The 19,912-nt window shown below is 47.2% G+C and overlaps 1 protein-coding gene across 2 annotated transcripts in view; it reads left to right on the top strand.

Annotated features, from left to right (window-relative positions):
• The window catches only part of KIRREL3 (kin of IRRE like 3 (Drosophila)), a 123,666-nt gene that overhangs the window by 14,862 nt on the left and 88,892 nt on the right, over positions 1-19,912 (top strand). For both annotated transcript variants that reach the window (XM_010581374.1, XM_010581373.1), the window contains exons 2-3: positions 9,971-10,120; positions 11,946-12,095. In XM_010581374.1, coding sequence (XP_010579676.1) covers positions 9,971-10,120; positions 11,946-12,095 — 300 coding nt within the window. The remainder of the gene's footprint in view (positions 1-9,970; positions 10,121-11,945; positions 12,096-19,912) is intronic.

Below are 19,912 nucleotides of genomic sequence, written 5' to 3'. Positions count from 1 at the left end.
GAATTCATGATTCTTCTCATTTGTCATGGCTCTTGGCTTTATTGAGTAAAACCCAGTCAAAAAGCAGGAGCCAGTTGTCATAGGCAATGGTGCAGGTGTCTGGCCTCCTCTGTGATGGCTGAGCAATGGATAAATGCACTTTCTAGGCATTTCCCTGGGTCTGCGGATGCCATAGGAGCAATGGTTTTCAGGGGAGGGGAGCTTTTATTAGGCCTTCATGTATAGATAGAAAAGTACATGAGTTTTTAAGCACCTTCCTCAGGTAACGAGGATGAGCACGTGTGTGAAACGCTTCCTGCTCAACCGATGGTCTGCTCCCTGCCTGTTCATCTCAGCATCTGTTACGTCCTCCTGTCTTTTGCCTGCCACTTTTTTTTTGTGTGCATGTGTATTGTATATGCTTAACTTTAGGCTGTTCTTCAGAATAATTTGTTTAAATACGAATCTTGCATGTAAAAAAAAAATGTGCATATTTGCAATCATTTCCGCTTGGAAAATCCAAACAAACAATAATTACAGCAGAAACCTGCTAATTCTCATTCCGCTTCATCTTCAGACTTGCTAATTCATGCAACACAACCTGAAGCAATCTTGCCCGGCTGCTCAGCTCAGCTAAACAGCAGGGAGCTGGAGCGAGTCCTCAGCATCGGCGAGGTCTTGGTGTATCTGTAATATCACGTAGCTAAGCTGGCTGGGAGCTGCCCCAGAAGCAACGCGGTCAATGTTTCATGCAGACAGTGGCCTCTAAGGGCATGTTTCAGGGCAATAGTAAGATTTGTTCTTGCCTTTTCCTACCTCGATACATGTGGTTTGGTACCCCACCAAGGCGTTTCTCATTTGGGGAAGGTATCTGTTGGAGGGCATCTTGCATGGTAGTAATTCAAGCACCTGCAAAGTTGGAAACAAAGTCCTGTAGAGAGACTTGTTTAACCACTCTCTGCATGAATTCTCCAATCTATACAGTGGGCGTAATGTCTCACCAACCTGTAGTGAGACTGCTTAAACTCAAAATTATTTTGAGAAGGAACAGAATCTTTCAGTAGTTTTAGTATTAAATATCTGCATTTTCTGTTCTGAAATGAATCTTCATTTTGATTTCTCTGTGACTCAAAGCATGCTATAACAGATTTTTTTAAAACGAGGATGGAAGTGAAACATGGTGTGACCCAAGGCGAGCTCTTTGGTCTAATTTTCCACCCTGTAGACTGCACAACTTCCAGTTGCCGCTCTTCCTGGGAGCAGAGCCAGACTTTGAAATCTCCAAATCGTTTGTGAAATGGATTATTCATCCTTCACGTTTTCCTACGGACGAGTGTCCTGTGTGCCCTCTAACTCAAAGATGAGCTGAGATTTATAAGACTATATTTCAAAAGAGCAGCCCTGATCTGGGAATGAAGGGTGGGCTAAGGGGACGCACCTGCGTTGAATGTAAGCCGGGGCTGTGGGGCATCACCTGAGAGATTTCAGAAGGTCACAAGGGATAAAATCCTTAGGGATTTTATCTGGGAGACTTTGCAGGGGGCAGACTGCTGCCCACTAGTTTGAGCATCAGCTGTTATTTTAGAAGGAAATGTTCCTTTTCCTCCTTTGTGGACTAAAGCGGGTGAGTTTAGGTCCCAGGAGTGTCTGTGCAAGCTCCTGCAGCTGAGGACCCGCCGACCCCTTTGCGAGCGCTGTTTGTCAGCTACCAAGAGTTAGCGCTGGAAAAGCATCTGTAGTTGCCACAGAGAAAGCTGGCTCGGCTGGAGTTACCGAAGCATCCCCTCTTCTTCTCTCGGCTCCCTTGCGAGCCCGTCAGTCTGGCCGCTGTGGAGCTGTGCCAGGACAGCTACACCTTGACAGAAGAGCAAATGGTAATTTATTATTCTGCGACAGGTTCCTCGGGAGCGCTGATAACAAAATATTTCTTAGAGTCATTGGCAATTTTCAGTGGGACCTGGGGCCTTCAGGTGGGTCAATGGGAGGAAATCTCTTCCCCCTCTGCTCACGAGAGCAAAGCGTCTCCTGTCTCAAGCGAGGGATGCTGATCAGCACCATGCCCAGGGTTTCCAGTGCCTTTGAAATAGCTTGTGGTGCTGTTGCCCCTGTTTCTAGCGAAGCAGATATCACCCCTGTACCCCAAGCTGCCTTGGCAGGAGGCTCAGAACTTATAGCTCACCTTGGCCCTGATCGTGGGGTAACTGCAGCAGCCCCGGGCTTTGGGACAAAGCTGTGGCCCTTGCCCAGCGTGCGGGGAAATACGTGCGCCTCTTCTGTCTGCCATTAGCTTTAGTAACGCAACGAGCTTTACCTGCTGCTGACCCTTCAGTTCTGCTGCTGCCCCCCTGCGAAGCCTCACCCGCTTCTCTGCTGCAAGAGCAAACCCCCATGTGCTGGCCCCTGTGGCAAAACACCACCTAATTCAGTTTGCTGCTTCTATTTCCAGCCCAGGAAAAGTCCTGTGTGCCCCAAAGCTCATCTGGTTGGGTGGGGTTTTTTTGGTTTGGGGTTGGGTTGGTTTTTTTCTGGCTCTGTCAGCTTGTCTAATAGAAGATAACGCTGCTTCCTACAAGCCCAGCTTTATCTGGGCAGCAGGTACACAGGAGGTTGTTAAAGCAGAACGGCCAGGAGCCATCCATTCAGCGTCTGAATATTCAGTACAAACCAGTCCGTAAGGTCGCTTGAACGCTGCTTTTTGGGGACAGCTTATTTTTGATTCCATGGTGCAGTGCATTAGTTTGTTTTCTATCGGTGGAGCTACTGAGAACAGGCATTTAATCTCACAAGAGGTAATTCTCAAAGCTGGTGCTGGGAGGAGGATGCTAATAAATATCCCATGGTAAGTATACTCTTACACCTTTCCCAATTGGTAGCTAATAACAGAGCAGACGATGACATTTAAGCCCTTTCTGCATGGCTGATCAAACTACTCACAGTGACTTTGAAAGCAGTGCTGGGATTTCATGTGGGTATCAAAGCAAGTGGAATACTCGATAGTTCAGATCTCTTGCCTGTGTGACTAATAGACAAAAAGATTTCTAAAAGGTCTAATATCTTATTCAAAATTTCCCTGTCTCCTGTTTGAAGCTACTTAGTGGACACAGTGGGATGCTGATGTTTCTTCTCTAAGCAGCATTAGGAAAATATCTGACATCACTGCAGGATGAGCTCAGGCGTGCGCACAGGCTACGCAGGCTTGCTCAGAGCTGGCGTGTGGCTGGGAGGCAAAGGGTTATGCAGAGGCCAAGCTTAAGCTCGGCTCTGGCTGTTGATGTTGCGTTTCTTGGGGTGGTCCCTGCACCCAGGATCATTTTGGCTTTAGCTTCACCTGAATGCAGCCCACTTCTTCCCCTCTGTAGCTGCACAGCTGGCTGGAGTTGTTAGGGACTGCCAGGCTTTGCTTGTTGGGATCCTTCAAGGAAAAAGGGGGTCCCATCTCCCTCGATATTTGTGGGTGAGCAAGATACGAGCTCAGGTCCCTGCTTCGCACTAGGAGAGGGGATGCATCCGATGCTGGGTCACAGAGCTAGCTGGTCAGTGAGAAGTATGCTGCCACTTGCCTTTCCATACAGCTCATTCATTCCTTGACTGAAGGGTGTTGTGCTTTTTTTTCTTTCAAATTGAATAATTCAGCAGCATCAAGCGTACAGAAGCTATGTGAGCTGGACTTACGTAGTCAAACTAAAAAAGGCCAAACTGACATTTTTGTTCAAATGGATTTTTTTTTTTCCTCCCCCCCCAAGGAAACAAAATAAAATACAGCAAAGCTTATGCAAGGGACGAACTCAAGCTACTTTTCTTTTTCCTTCCACGAAGCTGAAAGGAAGTACTTGACATGGCTCTGGCCATCACCAACAAGTGACCCTCCCTTGGGGACGCTGCTCCATGTCTCCTTACTGTGGACAGCATCGCTGGTGCAATTCATCTGCTTCTGTCTGGGAAGCCACAGGTTTTTCTCTCCTCTGAAGGTGCAAGAAAAGCTTGCCTTTGCCCTTTCTGGGGAAATCCTTGCTGTGTCCCTGGGGACACTTGGCTGTCCCTTTCCTTTCTGCTCCACGGGTGCTGTGCTCAGCCAGAGCTTGCATGCGACCTCAAGGCTGGTCTGGGTGGCATCTCTCACCAGGGAGGTAATTGGGAGGCAGGCAGGTAGGTAATGAGCGGCTGTGCTGCCTGCATGGCTCTTCCCTGCTCTCCCTGTTTGCGCTGTGCTTCCCCGTGACTGACAATTCCAGAGAGCTTTGTAAATAATGCAACGCTTTTGTCTGCTTGCTTTTCCTAGTCATCTAAAAATCAATGAGGGCGTGTGTTTTCAAGTGCGGTGGGCCTTATGCAGGGAGCCCGTTGTCCTTGGCTCGGAGAAGAGGACCCATTTGAATGAGCGCTGAGAACCAGCCCATTTGTCACGGGATCGATAGCAGAAGCTGCACGGGGTGGTGTGGAGATAAGCATCTCATCTGTCGGGAAAGTGTGGGCATGCAGCCATCTCTACCCTCCCTCCCTGGTCCTTTCTGTGGTCAAGAGATGGCTCCATCTCCAGGCGTCACACAATGAGAACCCAACCCTGAGCTGGGCTGAAATGCCGTGACTTTACATCGGGGCTCTTGGTGGTGCCATCTACTTGGTCTGAAGAGGGACCCTTCTAGGGTGGTGTGTAGGCTCAGGTTATCACACAGCAGCCCCTTGATCATCCTCCTACCATGCGTCACGCTGGCTCCAAGTAGAGGGAAGGATTAGCTCTCTGCATTGAGGCACAAGGAGAACGTCCCACTGCTCTTAATCACAGGGCCTTTCATTTCTGAACAGTAATATTTTCACGAGGAGCTTCATAGTCCTCCTTCGCCACTTCTATCCTCTCCTCAACAAAAAGGACTAATTCTTTTCAGAACACAATGGAAATTCAAAGCTCCACTTACATAAAAGGAGCCACGGTGTCTCCATTTCTAATGAGTCATTGTTCCCTCTGTAAGTCCCTTGCTTCTTACTACAATACTCACTTCTCTTGGGTAATGAAAATTTAACTATCTGCTGTTCCTGGTTGCCTCTTCTCTTCTTGCAGCAAGTTGTCTGCAGGCAGGCTGGTTTTTACACAGGAGGCTGCAAGCTGAAATAATTCAGGCAAAAACTTGTGCAAACAGATTTCAGTCTTCAGAGAGCTAAGAAAGCCGGTCGCCGGTTCAGGCTTTGGCGATGGAAGGAGCTTCAAGGTCCTGCTGCATCGCAGACACCCTGCGTGACCTTGGCAGCGTCATCATGTAGGTGCCTCCCTCTGTTTTCTGGGTTGTAAAATGGGATTTTTGGTCCTCCTCACCATGCGTGGGTGTTGGGACTTCTCTGAAAAGGAATGCTATGGCACTAGCGGCGTGATTTCCCTTGGCAGTCACAAACATAGTAGAGTCTCAGCCTTTGTTTGGAAGAACGAGGCAACATTACAGAGAAACACTGAAAAACAGAAGCCACAGGTGCAAAATCCATTAAGGAAATATAAAGACTTCTAAAGTGGTTCTCTCTTTTTTCCTCTTTTTTTTCTTAAGCTTTTATGACATGCTTGTAACTTCATAAGGATCCTGCCTGTGATTTTTGAAAGCAGGGTTAGCATTATTGCCTGCTCAGCGTTCACAGTGGGTCCTTTATTCTCCCATTTTTGTTCCTGCTGTTTAGGATTTCAATAGCCGCAAGAAGCGCCCCCTGCTTTTGTTTTAGAGAGACTTTCTCCAGGAATACAGGAGATCGCAGGGCCAGAAAACAGGTCACGCAGTCGTCTAGCAGTGTAAATAGCTCCTCAGGGAGCAAAGCAAAGCCAGCAACTAGGAGAAGATGAGGCTCCGAGATCAAGAGCCTCTTGCGCCTTCTCTGACACCTAAGCCCCCATCTACAATAGCAGGTCGACCTGCAGCTGACAACCTGCATTCAGCAGAAGGGCAGCTTGAGAGTGCAGATAGGACTTTGCCATCGCATTGGAACGTGGCCAAGAGGCATGGTTAGTATCTCATTTACATATCCATTTGCTTTTTTAAAAAAAAAAATCAACAATGAATTCAGAGTCCTAATATTTGCTTCTGCTTGCTGTGTCTACTCTCTGCTGGATGAATAGCAGAAGATGCTTGCATGGATGCTCTTGGGGGGGCAGAGTCGGTGCCGAGTGGCTCCCAGCGACGCTTGCAGGAGGCCAAGCATCAACTGGGTTATTTCTTTCTTCGAAAGCATGCCAAGTCTTTACACTTGAAAAGAGGAAAAACAGGGTGTGGAAGTAACAGAGGACTACACTTGGGTCTGCAGGAGGGACTCGTACGTGTTCCTGCATGGCCTTGCTGTTTGCAACTGCTGCCACAGGGCAGAGGAGCGCTTCCCAAAACCTGAACCTGGGTTCCCTTTGTGTGGCAGTAAGGTGCTGTAGGAGGTGAGAGGGAGATGGTGGATGGCTGATAGCTGGTGCGGGCACCTTGCCTGGACTCTTGGTTGGGCTCATGTGGTCTGAACTCCGATCTCTGCAAGGATTTGAGAAGCTAGGCTATAGTTAAAACTGGATTTTTTTTATTTTTTTCTTTTTTTTGCCTAATACCCTATTTAGTGGAAGGGGAGAGAATGGGAAACTTCTGGTTATCTGACAGCATCTCGTGTGATCATTGAAGTGCTTGTTTTGTTTTGTTCTTGGAGTCAAGCCACCCTGCTTTGAAACCAAAGCACCATTTTGTAATAATGTTGTAAACGTTCAGGGAAAAGGTACCCAACTGACGTGTTTCAGCCCATTTTCTTGTAGCTGAAACTGCTCACCTGCATTTGTAAATCACCCTCTCCCAATCTCCCCATTTTCAGTTATTTTCTGTCAAGTATCTTATCTCCCTTAAAACTTTCCTGCAAATTACTTGTTCCTTTGACATTAAGACATAAGACAGCTGAAAGCTGTAACGTGGACGGGCTTCTGATCTTCCAAACCCAGTTAAACCCAGTAATCAGACTTTAAGCTGATTTGAAAGCTAGTTGAGCTCTACCTTCAGTACTTTTTTATTTTTTTGCTTCTTTTTTATCTGTGATTTAGGGAGAGATGATCCTGCTGTGGAGCAGGGACTGGGCCAGGTAATGCTCTTAAGGTCCTCACCCCCATCTCTCCTGTGACTGAGTCTGAGCTGTTTGTAGCTGAGATGGAGCCTTGGACAGAAAAAATGGTTTCGAGTGACAATTTTTCACACTGAACAAACAGAGGGAAGGAAAAGACAGGAGACATATGCCATGTTTCTGCTCTGATTTTCCATGGCTATCAGCTGCTCTCAGAAACAAATCAAGAAACAGCAACAACAAAAAAAAACCCCAACCCTAAAAAGGGCTTCATTTCCAACAGCAATTACCAAATGAAGCCTCTGCTTAATGGACATTTTCAGAGGGCATGGACACCACTTTGTGCTTCTGCTTTCTCATTATGACTTTCGCAGCTCCCAGCTGACAACCTGATAATTCTCGCCGATAAAACAATCTTTTGGGGTTATTGCTGCGTTCCAGCACTGTCCCTGCTTGCCTGGCTTGCCTTGAGAATTGTCAAGATTACGGAGTGAGCCGTGAAAACATAGTTAGCAAGTGGAAAATATATATAAAAAAAACCCCACCAAACAAAATAACAAAGCAAAATGCTCACTTTTTTTTCCTACTTCCTTTTCTAATTTTCGCTCTTATCCCCACTTCTTCCTGGTATCCAAGTAGCATTTGTCCTTTATGGGTCTGAATAAAATACAGAGCTGATTAATATTCCCTTTGAAACCAAATTTCTAAATCTTAATTCAGCATAGCAAGGGTTTCTGCTGGTATCGGAGGCCACCATGACTTCCAGCAAGTCTCTCCCAGCAGAAAGAGCTGGAATCTCCTCTGGAATAAACCTGTCCTGTTGTGCATGCAGGACTGCACCAAGAGCCACCACCGTGGCCTTTTAGAGCACCTGTGATGAAAATCAGATTTCCTTGCAAATACGTGGGTGCTTGGGAGAGCTAGGACCTCTGAAATACCCAGGAATACGGTTCTCAAGGTGCATCTGGGCACTGCAGGGAGATTTGCAAATATTTCAGCACGGCTTTTTAACCTGACATATGTAAACTAGTAGAAATCTAGAAAGGATAGCTCTGCTCTTCCCCGTGCATCTTTAGCTGGCTAAGAGCAAGTTTAAGTTAAGCTACAATAAATTAAATTGAAATAAAAGCGCTCACATGGGGGCATACATTAGTTTAACTGCACGAGTTAGAAAACGATTGGGCTTTTGTAGCTTTGCCTTGTAGGCAAGGCCAAACAACTCATTTGGAAACAAGTGTAGTTGCGAGAACTTGTGTCACACTTAACCTTGGTTTAGGATTAATCATCAGTCAATGATTAAATTGAGTTAATGTAAATTAGGATTGAATTGATTTAGGGTGGCTCACATAGAGACCGTCCTGGTTTAACAAATTGATTTTAAAGAGAAACTTCTTCTTCAGCCTGGTACGATTTTGTGCATTGAACTGACATTCAGCTGAGGGGTGTGGGCTTTTAATTCTGTGCCTTTTGCAGGGTGATAATTCCCACACAGCAAGGTTCCTGATCTTTAAAACCCCTTAGGTAGTAGAGCGAGTCATAATCCAGTCGGTCTGCCTTTCTCCCAACTTCTGTCTTTTTCACATCTCTGCTATATCCAGAGTAAAAGCAAGACTTTAAGTGCTGGCAGAGCGATAGCGCTATTCAGATGCTCTACAAATAACTAACACAAAGAACCATGCTCACAAGGTGTCCAGATATCAGCAGGTCAGCCTGAAATGGCTTTACTTTTAGGACCTTCCAGCATTAGACTGTGGCACTGTGTACATGTGCTAGCTTGTAGCACAACAAGCCATCTCTCTAAGACATCCCAGAGAGGTATATTTGGTTTAGGGATGTTTTGTCAGCATTTGTTCTTGCTTTTACTGTTTTCTTTACAAGAAAGAAGGGAGTGGGCTGGCACTGTGCTGCCATCTGCCCCAATCTCTGTTGAACCACGGGGAAGTGCCGTATGGGCACCCCAGATTCCCACCTTGCCTGATTGAAGACCAGAGCGCTCATTTTAGAAAGAAAAAAATGGAAGGAATTAACACTTGGAATGTTTTTAGGTGATGGTAAAGCCAAAGAATGATGATGTATTTCAAAGAGTAAAAATAAAATATAATACCAGTGCTTGACAAACCCTGATGTGAAAGAGGTTATGCTGCATCAGAGTACTTTCTGTTAAAAATGAGAAGCTTCACCTCACACCTGAGGTGTGAGACGTCTCACCGTGGCAGGAGATGACCCAAGAGCTTTGAAATGTTATTGCAGCATTCAGAGTGGGGAAGGGTGAGGAGGGAGGCGATAAACCACCACGCTTAGTCTACCTGTGTCAACCAAGGCGGTAGGTGTCACGCTTAAGAGCTTGGCTCATTAGGGTTGGATGGCTTGCGAGTTTGATGATGAAACTTTGGCAAAAGGCAGCGCCGAGCCAGGGCTGTTGCTTCCCAGCAAATACCAGTAGGTTACACTCTGGAAGAAGAGAGGACAGCAGCAGTCAGTTGTTCTCCTGCGTGTTTTCTAGGAGTTTCTTAACTGTGCATCCTGATTTCTGAGAGCACACGAGGTGGGAGCGAGACTCAGAAGGTGAGGACCAACATCCTCTTGTATTAGGTGTAATACAAAATATTATTGCTTCCTGAAGTCCTGCTGCTTTTCTATCTGTTGATCGTGATGGCTAAAACACTAGCACTGCAATTTGGAATAAAATAGTTAGAGGAAATGCATGGCACCTCTTTGCTGTATCATTTTTTTCCCCAGGGAGGAAAAACGTTGCAAAACTTTGTCTGAGTGTATGAGGGGGTAATAAGTAATCACATAATTAAGAGCTGCAGAATTCAGCCCCAGCTTTGCGCTGTGGCAGGAACATCTTGGGCTGTTGCCTCCCAGGGCACTGCATCATGTGGAAAACTGCCTGAGAACTGACAGCCTCCTCTTTCTCTCTTGTTCCCCTCTCCAGGTCAAGCATCCTCCTTCACGCAGCAGCCCCAGGACCAGGTAGTGATCGCTGGGCAGCCCGTGACACTGCTGTGCGCCATCCCCGAGTATAATGGCATCGTGCTGTGGATTAAAGATGGGCTCGCCCTCGGAGTCGGACGGGATCTCTCAAGTAAGTCATGATACCACCCTACCTAAACAAGGAAAATGGGAGCTCTCCCTGCCCAACAGTGAGATGTAGCCACAATACTTGTTTTGAGAATAATGAGTGTTTTCATTTCAACTACAAAACCTTCCAGCCAGCTCAAACATAAGAACTGAAGCTTGGAATAAACAAAAACCTTTTTCGCTCTGACTTGAAACAAAACAGTTGGTTTCCCACAGGTGTAACCTGACCCTTTGGAAAGCCTTGCTTTGGTTTCGGTTGACTTTTGGAAACAAGTGCCACGTTTCCAAAATGCAGGCTGAAATGTTTGGTAAATGTTGAAAGTGCCTGTTTTGACATTCTCAAAAAAAAAAAAAAAAAAAAAAAAGTAAGTCTCTGTTTGCTTTGGATAAATGCGTTTTTGGCAATCCGGTGGAGCCCACAAGTACTTGTAGCTTCCTTAAGCTGTACTTTTGGCAAATTATAGTTTGGTAATAAAATTCCCCAGACTTCGTGTTACTTAATCCCACACATGCATTGTGATTGAGGGTTTATTGCAACTGGCGAAGGCCCTGGAACAATAGTGGAGAAGTTATGCAGTTTATTCTATGTATTTTGCTGGAAAATATAAAATTTTTAGTGAAACGTTTCACATGTTTCACAACTAAAGGAGAGTGTTTGCCTGAAAGCCAGAAACCTGGGAGGGCACTGAGCCCTTCCAGGAGCTGCAGCCTTGTCCCCCTGAGTACAGCAGAGATTATACACGTGTGACGTTGCTACTGCTCCACTTCTGCAGAGCACAGGAGACCTGAGAGGGTTTTTTCCAAGTCAAGCAGCAGCAGCATTCAGAAACCAGGGGAGGATTCGTGTTTCTTGGTCTCTGTGGACCCGCTCTTGTCTAAAGTGCAATGCCTGCCCTTTCTTTTCCTTTTTTTTTTTTTTTTAATACGTATAATTACTCATTTCTCAGGCTTGCCTGAGTGAGCAGTCCCCTCTTCAACTGTTTTTCAAAGCTCTGTGCCGCAACTTTTACATACATTAGAGAGCTGAGCTTTCCATACAAGACCTTGCAACATGAACGGGTAACAACAGCTCCACTGAAGTATGTAGCTTATGTGAATGACTTTCACAATTAACAGAGCTGGGGCTGCTTTAAGCAAGAGGAACTGCCAGCTCGCATGATACCAGCTCAGCCAGTCATCTAATTAGCTAAATACAAACAAACCCATCATTTGTATTTCTTGCGGTTCAGGAGAGCAAATCCTGCTGTTGATAGCTTGCGAAACAACAAAAACAAAAGAGTGTGCCAGGCTGCCTGCGTTACACAGTGCATTAATCACCAGCACAGGGAAGGATGGGGTGATGGCAGCCTTCCTTCCGTGGTGCTTCAGATGTCTCAAAACTGAGGACAGGCTGATCAGGGCTGTCAGTACCCCCGCAGACCCCCTGCCCAACCTTTACGCAGACCTAATAGTGGAAGTATTCCGGTGTTTCGCCACAAGCACATGCACAGCTGACTGAAGGAGTTCAGGAAATCCTGCGACAGGTCTCAGAGGAGCCGGAGGTGGTGGGTTTCCTGGTGGAAGGGCTAATCCCTTTTCCTAGGGACGGCAGCTAGTGCATCTTCATCAGCACCTCCTTTTTGAACTCTTAGGGCAAAACCTGCAGTCTCTTTCCTGATTTGGGAGGCCTCTCGCTCTCTTTTTGGGCTGGCTGCCCAGGAGGGGAAGAAGCTGCCTGGCTCCTGGGTATTTGCTCTGGGACAGCTGGGGCTCTGGACTTGCGCTATATACTCCCCATCCTTGGGCTCATCTGTCCAGCTGCCTCCTGACTCATGTTTTGCGTTCTGCAGGTTATCCGCGCTATCTGGTCGTAGGAGACCATCTGTCGGGAGAGCATCACTTGAAAATCCTGAGAGCCGATCTGCAAGATGACGCCGTCTACGAATGTCAGGCCATTCAAGCGGCCATCCGATCCAGACCTGCCCGGCTGACTGTTCTCGGTAAGTGCCGTCTCCCTGTCATATTGGCACTTATTTGCTTTTTTTTTTTTGCCCTCACGGTTGCACTGAGTGGCTTTTTGAGAAAATATTTTGTTGCTAAATCAAGAGGACTGGAAACTAATCCATCGCAAGAGCGACAGGGGTGCATCTTGATCCTGCGAACAGTAGCAAAGGAAGCTCTTTAGGGAGTACAGCAGTTCTGGGATGACTAACACAGGCACAAAATGTTCGATGCCTCAGTTCTACAAATATAAGTGCCAATTCGAGAGTGTACGTGCATAAATTTAAGGACGTGAAAAGTGTCAGTGCCATCAATGCCTTACCCTTGCTGCAATGCTGCGGCATGACCAGGAAGACGCTACCACTTGAGGAAGGGCTGGTTTTTGTACTATCTTCGTACTATCTATTTTCGTATATATGTTTTATCATCATGCGTTTCTCAGTAATTAATCTTTCCCATGACCAACATAGGAAGATGTTGCATGGGATTGCAAATAGGAGATGGCTCCCAACATCTTGTAAAGACCTTTTCTGGGTGGGAAATGGGAGAGTAGCACTGGCGAAGGTAAAGGGCTTTGTTGGCAGGCTGGCAAAGTGGTTGTGAGTGCTTATCAGGAGTCCTGGGAAAAGGCAGGCTGCATCAGTGAGACTTCCCAGAATGTATGTGGCTTCAGAGAAGTTAATGAAAATGGTGTTTTTCTTGAAAAGCATGGAGAAAACCCAGTCTGTATTGGTCTCAGATACATCCTGATTATTCAACCCCCAAAGTGAAACTATTTCCATATTTGTTTAAATCGATGTTTGGATTTGTTCTTTCCTTCTTGTTTTTTTCCTGGTTAATTTTTAGGGAAAAAAAATCTTTTTTTCAAAGTTCCAAACAAAGAGTTCTAGTGTTTTTAGTCAGAGCAACGCTAATCAGTCTTAAGCAGCCAAAAAAAAGTGAATTAAGGTACTAGTTCTGGTTGAAGGTGCGCCTTATTGAAGCCTGCGCACCACTGCGAAAATGAGTTCTAATTTCTGGTTTGTAATTTCCCCTGCATTTGTTTTTCTCTCTCCGCCACCTTACAAAGTACCCTACCCCCCAAACTTACGCAACTGCCATCTCTTCCTTCCCTGACCCCGAAGATAATGATGATTTTCTTTTGATCCATCCTTCTGCTCAATCAACCCTTTGCAGCAGCTCAGAGCTCTGACATGTGCCCATACATGAAAGAAGCCTGCAAACGAATCAGAAAGCAGAGCACGGCTGTCAGGGGGGCTTTCTCGCTTACCAACAACTTCTGCAAGCTGTGTCGCCTTCCCCTCCTTCGCCTGGGCTCCCTCCTTCTGTTGTGAAGGCAGAATATGTTGCTGGAGCCAGACAAAAGAAATAATGTTATTTAATTAGAGCTAAAGATTTCAAAACTAATTTAGTCCCAGGGCGCACAGGCGTACGTCAGAGCTCAGAGCTGCTGCAAAGCGTTGATTGAGCAGAGTGATGTTTTTTATGGATCAAAAGGAAATCGTTATTATCTTTGGGGTTACGGAATGTGTCAAATAGATGGTAGTTAATGTTTATGTGAATATACATGGTAGTTGCTAATTGGTACATTTACCTAAGATGTTCAGTGACTTATATTTGCAGAGTGTTTTCCTTTTAAGAAAATTTAAGTTATTGCAAATTCAACTTAAACCCAATCGATAAGAAAATGGGGCTTTGCAACCTGTCAGTAGCACATCTTTCACTTTAGATGTATTTATGCAGATGTTCTGGGGAAATTTTAAGGCCAGTTGGGGAGGCACGAGTGATAATCTACACCCTGGGAAAGGGGCTGGAAGGTCGTTAGCGGTCAGCAGCTCGCACTTTGATACCTTTGCGGTAGGATGGAGCAAAGGCGGACATTGCCACAGGTGGTCTGTGATTTGCGTTTTAGCCAGCCCAATGGAGGGGAATAGAAATGGCACATCAAGAGTAGATACTTCCAACACCCCGCGTGCTAAGAGCTAGCACTGGCTCCTGACAGACGGTTACAGCATGCAGTGCGTCAAGCTAAACTTAGTGTACATTAGGGAGAGGCAAAGCGCGTGTTTGTACAGGAAAATGGAGAGACGTTTTCGGTGGTTACAGATATGTAATGCCACCAGCTGTGCAGACGTTTCTCCTCTTTGGATCCGGTGCGTGCCAACTCGACGAGTCTGGTTAATCGCGAGCTAAGCAGCCATCTCCAGAGGGACATGGGTCTCCCAGATTTCATCTTGCTGGGTTAGAAAGGGATGTAACAGGCTACCTGAGCTGCCTCATTTGCAGAAGATGCTTATGGGGCATTTCTTCATCCCAGTCTGCCCAGCTTCACCTGAGGCTGCAGGCATCACCTAGGCAGGAGAGGATCCCTAAGCCGTCCCCGGATCTGCGTGCAACCCTCGCAGCTCTTGAGGAGACGATTTGTCACAACTAGAGCAGAGCCGGGAGGCTCTCGTGGCTGGGAGCCCGTCGTCTGCTGCTGCTTCTGCAACCACTCAAGGGACTCATCATCCAGCCGGGGAAGTTGGAGGCTGTTCTGGGGAACCCCATCCCATTCTATCACACCCCAGCCTTACCTCTGGAAAACGCCTTGCCTGGGTTTTTTTGCGTGGGTTGGTGCTGCCTTGTCCGTTCTTGCCAGCTTTTCCACTTCCTTGGTATCAAGAAATCCCCTAATGCCTCCCAATTCAGTTTGCAACTGCTGTCATTCATGTCTGACAACAGCTTTATGGGGCTGATGCCTCCTACTTCCCTGCTCAGATGCAGAGCTACACCATATTTTAATTAAATATTTAAGGTTTTGTCACATTGTTTTCAAATCTACATGGTTAAATGTAGTGGAACAGATCATTCCATAGCCTTAGAAGTCCAAACATTCAAACACAGGAGCCTATTAGTGTCATCAGCATCGGGGAAAATCTTTTATTTGTAGAGTTGTAAGGACAAATACTGCTCGGGAGCCCGGCTAACCCACCCCAAAGCTGAAGGAGCCCCTTCTCCAGGTCTCCCTCGCTTTCCCTCTTACCATTGCCCAAATTGTCCGGGGAATGAGCTGCTGCTCTCTCTCCTAGGGACGTCTGCCCCAGCAGGGAAGGCAGCGGCTGCTAAAGCTGATGAGATGGGGTTTGGGAGATAGGGAGGCATCCGCGTTTTCTGCAAGCAAAGGATGTCAGGGCAGCATTTTGGCAGGGGAGCCCGAGCCAGGCAGGCTTTGGGAAGCCACTGGAGGGCTATTTGCTACCTGGTACATCTTTAATGGCAGGGCTTCGTAATTTATGATCTATTTAACTAAGCTGGGGTATTAATTAAATAAAGTAAGAGCCTGATTAGGACTTGGAGAAATTTAAAAATAAAATCAGACAGCAATCGAGCGAAATTGCAAAGCAAACACTTTGGCTGTAACCACTGGAGAGTTCCCTCCGGTCTTCCATCAAAGCTCAGAGCAGGGAGGGCAAATACAAGAGATTATATAGCCAACAGATGTGTGTTGTTAAAATATGCATCTGCCAGCCGTGTAGTTTAAGGAGCTGGAGGGCTAGCTTGTGGATCCTTCTGCACTCGGGGGACTGTGAATGAATTTGAGGCCCCGCCAGCCGAGCTGGGATTTGCAGACACGTTAATTAGTGTTGAGTTCCCAGATCTCGAAGGCAGCCAAGCAAGGAGAAACTTTGAAGAGCGCATTGGCTTCCCCGGGAGGAAGGAGAGGGGAGGGGAAGAGGGGAGCCCCAGCTCGCCATGCCGATCTGGCAGCAGCGTTACGAAGCCTCAGCCCGCGATGACCAGGGGTGGGCAGGACCCACGGTGCCGGGAGCGTGGAGGAGTCCAGGTCAAGCAAAGCAGATGGACGGCGAGGTGTTGGGGAAGCTGGATGGTAGCGGGGTTGCTCTCCTTCACTGGTGTCTTGGCAGGAGCATCCCAAGCCTATCCCGGTCTGTGGTCCTCCCCAGCACGAGATGCCCTGCCTTGTACCACGGGCTGTCCCGTACAAGCTCCGGTACACCACTAGCTCTGCAGCTCAGTGCAGGGAAAGGGTCAGTCCCAGAGAGATGCTGGTGGGAACCAGGACAAGGGGACCACGGGGGTGTGAAGGGGGAGGCAAAGGAGCTACTTCCAGAGACTTAGGGTGAATAATTGATAGGCAATTAACTTGTACATTCACCTTTTATAGTCTTAATTCCCTGTCTCCTCCCCCTCCACGGCCTCTTCTAATATTAACTCTGCCTTCATGTGTGTCCCATTAGAAATAAAGCTTTCTTAAATCAACATGAATTATTTAATGCTACAGATTAAGTTAATTTGAAGTGAGAGCTCCTGTCTTTTAAGATAGCACAGGCCAGGGTCAGGAAAAGAGGAGGGTCACCTCGGTGTCAAGTGCATTTACATTCAATCACAACCCTTTTCCTCTTTTTATCTTATGGTTTTTATTTTATTCTAATCCTCTTTCTAGCCGAGTCTTTCCAGTCCTCCCCTGCAGAGCAGAGTAAGCTATTTCCATTACCAAAATGATCGCTGGCAGCTTGAGACATCTGTGTTTCCCAGCTTTCCTGCTCTTTAGCGGAGTTTGATCAGAAAATAAAGAGGCTATGGCCTGGGAAAGGCCATTTTTCAATATTTGTTTGTAATGCCGCGCTGCAATGAGAAAATGTGGACTAGGTGATGTTTCAAATCCAGAAACAGTTCAGCCTGAAACCATCTCAAGTATTTTTCCATACTTTTTAACAGAACTCAATTCTCTGAATGTAAAATTCAGCGTAAACCAGCATGTAGAGTCAGGATGTCAATTCAGAACAAAAAAAAGAAGTGTTGAAAATGTGATCATTTTCTTCCAGACAGTCTCTTCTCCTTGAAAAAGTTTGGGTCTTCACGAAGCTGCATTTTCTGCTGGGAATATTTTCACTGGCAAAATAGCAGCCGGGTCTACTGGGAATGAAACAGAAACATCAAACAATCGAGCACAAATCCCAAATAACCTAAATATTTGATGTCATGTCTGAGCAGCTTAAGTTTACAGCGCTCTGAGCCGGCTCCTTTTGATAGCGGAGGGTGGATGGGTTTCCTTGCCAGCAGCCCTGCGTGGCTCCTGGGGTGGGAAGGTATCTCCACAGGCTTGACCGTACCCAGCCGGGCAAACCCAGGGTCTCAGAGGTGCTTGGTGCTGTACAAATTCAGGGTGAAAGGCAACATCTGCCTCGTGCGGTCTATAGCTGGAAAAACAGATCAAAAAGAGGTACCGTATGCTAAAAACTCAGCTCTAGAGATGGGTCTTCCCAAGCTGGGTTTCACCTGGGCATTGGTAAGTGTTCTTCTTTCCCCCATTTCAGAGGGGTTTGCACCCTGCCTGTCTGGAGGAGGATGGCAGGGCAGCATCCGCATGAGCTGTGCTCTCCTTACTTTGAAGGAGACAAGCAAAATTGATTCACTTGCATCCCCATTAAGCACATCTTAGCTGGCTGTGCGTACTAGGGTGAAACGCTGTATGGGACATGTCCTCTGGCCTCAGGCTCTGCCAGCCTTATTGCTGTAGCATAACGACTTTCCAATTACACAAATATGGGGAGTGGGAAGCTAAGAAAGGGGTTTGTTTCACATTAAATATATACCCGCCACTCTGCTGCTTTTGCCTGGTGGTTGTAGAGCTGCTAAGACAGGGAGTAGCTTGGTGTGCCTAATCGCTGTGAAAATGTGAAAAGCTCCTTCCATAAGGACCCTGGAGGGAGTTTCCCAGTAGTCACTGGGAAACCCGGAGCTTTTGCAAAGATGGCCCAGTTTGCACGCTGCTTGTGACAGCACCCTGATGGGCATAAAGCCTGTCCCAGTCCAATAGGCACAGTTAATATGCCACTGCATGACCAGGAAATTTTAAAAAAATATATATATTCATAAAATGCATTAAAAATGACAAACCTATTCCTTCCCAACAGGACAGGGCTGTATCTGAGCTGGTGTGTAATCTCACAGAGGGAAGTTCATCTGGGCCAAGCCAGCACTAGGCAGATGCTGCCTCTGCTCCCTCAAACCCAGGTCCGGTGTTATTGGCTCACACCATTTCATGAGTAGTCTTGCAAAATTCATGTTTTCTTAAAGCCCTGGGCCCTGGGGTTAGGTGATACCACGAGAGTTTTCTTGGTTCTGTACGTAAATTAACGGCTAGCCTTCAGCACCATAGAGTGAGGCTCGAATCCTGAAGGAAGATTTGTGTGCCTGGAAGCCCATCTTTTTTCTTTGAACTGTAGCACTTGGCCTACCAGCAGATACCACCTCTCCCATCAAACTTCACCTTGCTTATATCCTCAAAGCCGCAACAGCATTCCTACCTGAATGCTGAAGACTCAAGGACCACAGAGGAAATAGGAAGAGACACAGTTAGAAATGATTAATGTTAGGGTTCTTGCGCCAATCTGTGATTTCTTGTCTCGATGCAGGGGGGGCCTGACCCATGGTTTTATCGAACATGAAGCATTTGGCTTCTCTATGCAGAGTCTGCTGGTCCGTACCATACTGATGGATGCGGAGCACACAGAGCTGATAAAAAGCCTTCCCGATTCTCTGTCATCCCTTCAGATGCAGCAGTGGCTGCATCCCTTTACCTCTTTCTTCCCAGCCCCTCTTGCTGGCTCTGCTCACCTCCCTGCCCCTCGCACAGGAGCCGTGAGCAATTACTCCTGGCTATGATGGCTATGAAGTTGCCATGAAATGGTGTGGGGGGTGCTTGCAATGTGTCAAAATCCTTCCGTCCTGCTGTGCTCATCACTTGTATTATTACATCTGCGCCACCTCCTGCTCCGGGCACGAACCTCTCTGCGTCTCACCCCCCAGTCCTCCCCAGTTTGCATCCAGGAGCCAGCACATCACACGAGCCTTTCCCCTTTGCATCATACATTGCATCAAATGGCTCCTGCTCCATGCAGTGCCTGTCAACGGGGGAGATTATTCTCCTTTATGCCCTTTTGGATCGCTGACACCTCGCATTCTGCATCGCACAAACCCAGCGCGCGTGCAAACCTCTCTTTGCTTTGCACACCTACATGCATTTCTTCCTCTTGCCAATCAAGACAAAACTCCCCATCTGTATCCTACCCGCGCTCCTCTGTATCTGCATTATTCGTACACGCAGCAGCTCCTTTTGTGCTTCTCACGCATGCACGTACAGATGCGATATAGATTGCAGCACTACGCGTTCGGGCTGCGCTTGGTGGCTCAGCCGGGGGATCTGTCACCGCTGGGAACTTGGTGGGTTGTTAGTGACCTGACAAAAGTATTGACTCCCTCTCCCCTTGTCAGCTGGCAGAGAAGAATGAGGCCCTCGAAGCGTGACATCACCTGAGCGACAGCCCCCGCTTTCTTATCGATCCGCCCTAATGAAAAATGAACCCGAGGCTTGGCAGGGGCAGGGCCAGCTGCAAAAGCAGAGAAAATGCTTCGGGAGAGGATGCACGAAGCAGCTGTTGAGATGTTCCTGCTGGAGCCTGCCCACCCACCCCAGCTCTCCGCTTGTGGCCAGCCTAGAGGGATGTTTGCTTGGGTCCGAGAGCTTTGCCAACCCTATCTTGGGTTGCTTTTTGCACGTCTTGCATTTTTCCCCCCTCCTTTAAGTGTTTCCCAGCCTTTCACCCGCTGGGCCTGTTTCTGAGCTGGTCTGCCAGCTGTGATACAGTTCAGGCTTCCTAGCACAGTTCCCAGCTGCAACCAGCATCCTCCCCAGGTCGTGGTGGAGAAAGGGTTGGTGAAACCGGTGATGAATCTCTCTTCTTGTTACCAATCCGTCGCAGCGCTACCTGTTTCTGGCGTTTCCAAGCAGTGTTTGCTTTTGATCCAC

This window comes from Haliaeetus leucocephalus, unplaced genomic scaffold (genome assembly GCF_000737465.1).
Source record: "Haliaeetus leucocephalus isolate CR32 unplaced genomic scaffold, Haliaeetus_leucocephalus-4.0 Scaffold773, whole genome shotgun sequence".
Taxonomy (NCBI): domain Eukaryota; kingdom Metazoa; phylum Chordata; class Aves; order Accipitriformes; family Accipitridae; genus Haliaeetus; species Haliaeetus leucocephalus.
The sequence above is the reverse complement of the archived record's forward strand: the minus strand, read 5'-3'. Positions and strand labels throughout refer to the sequence as shown.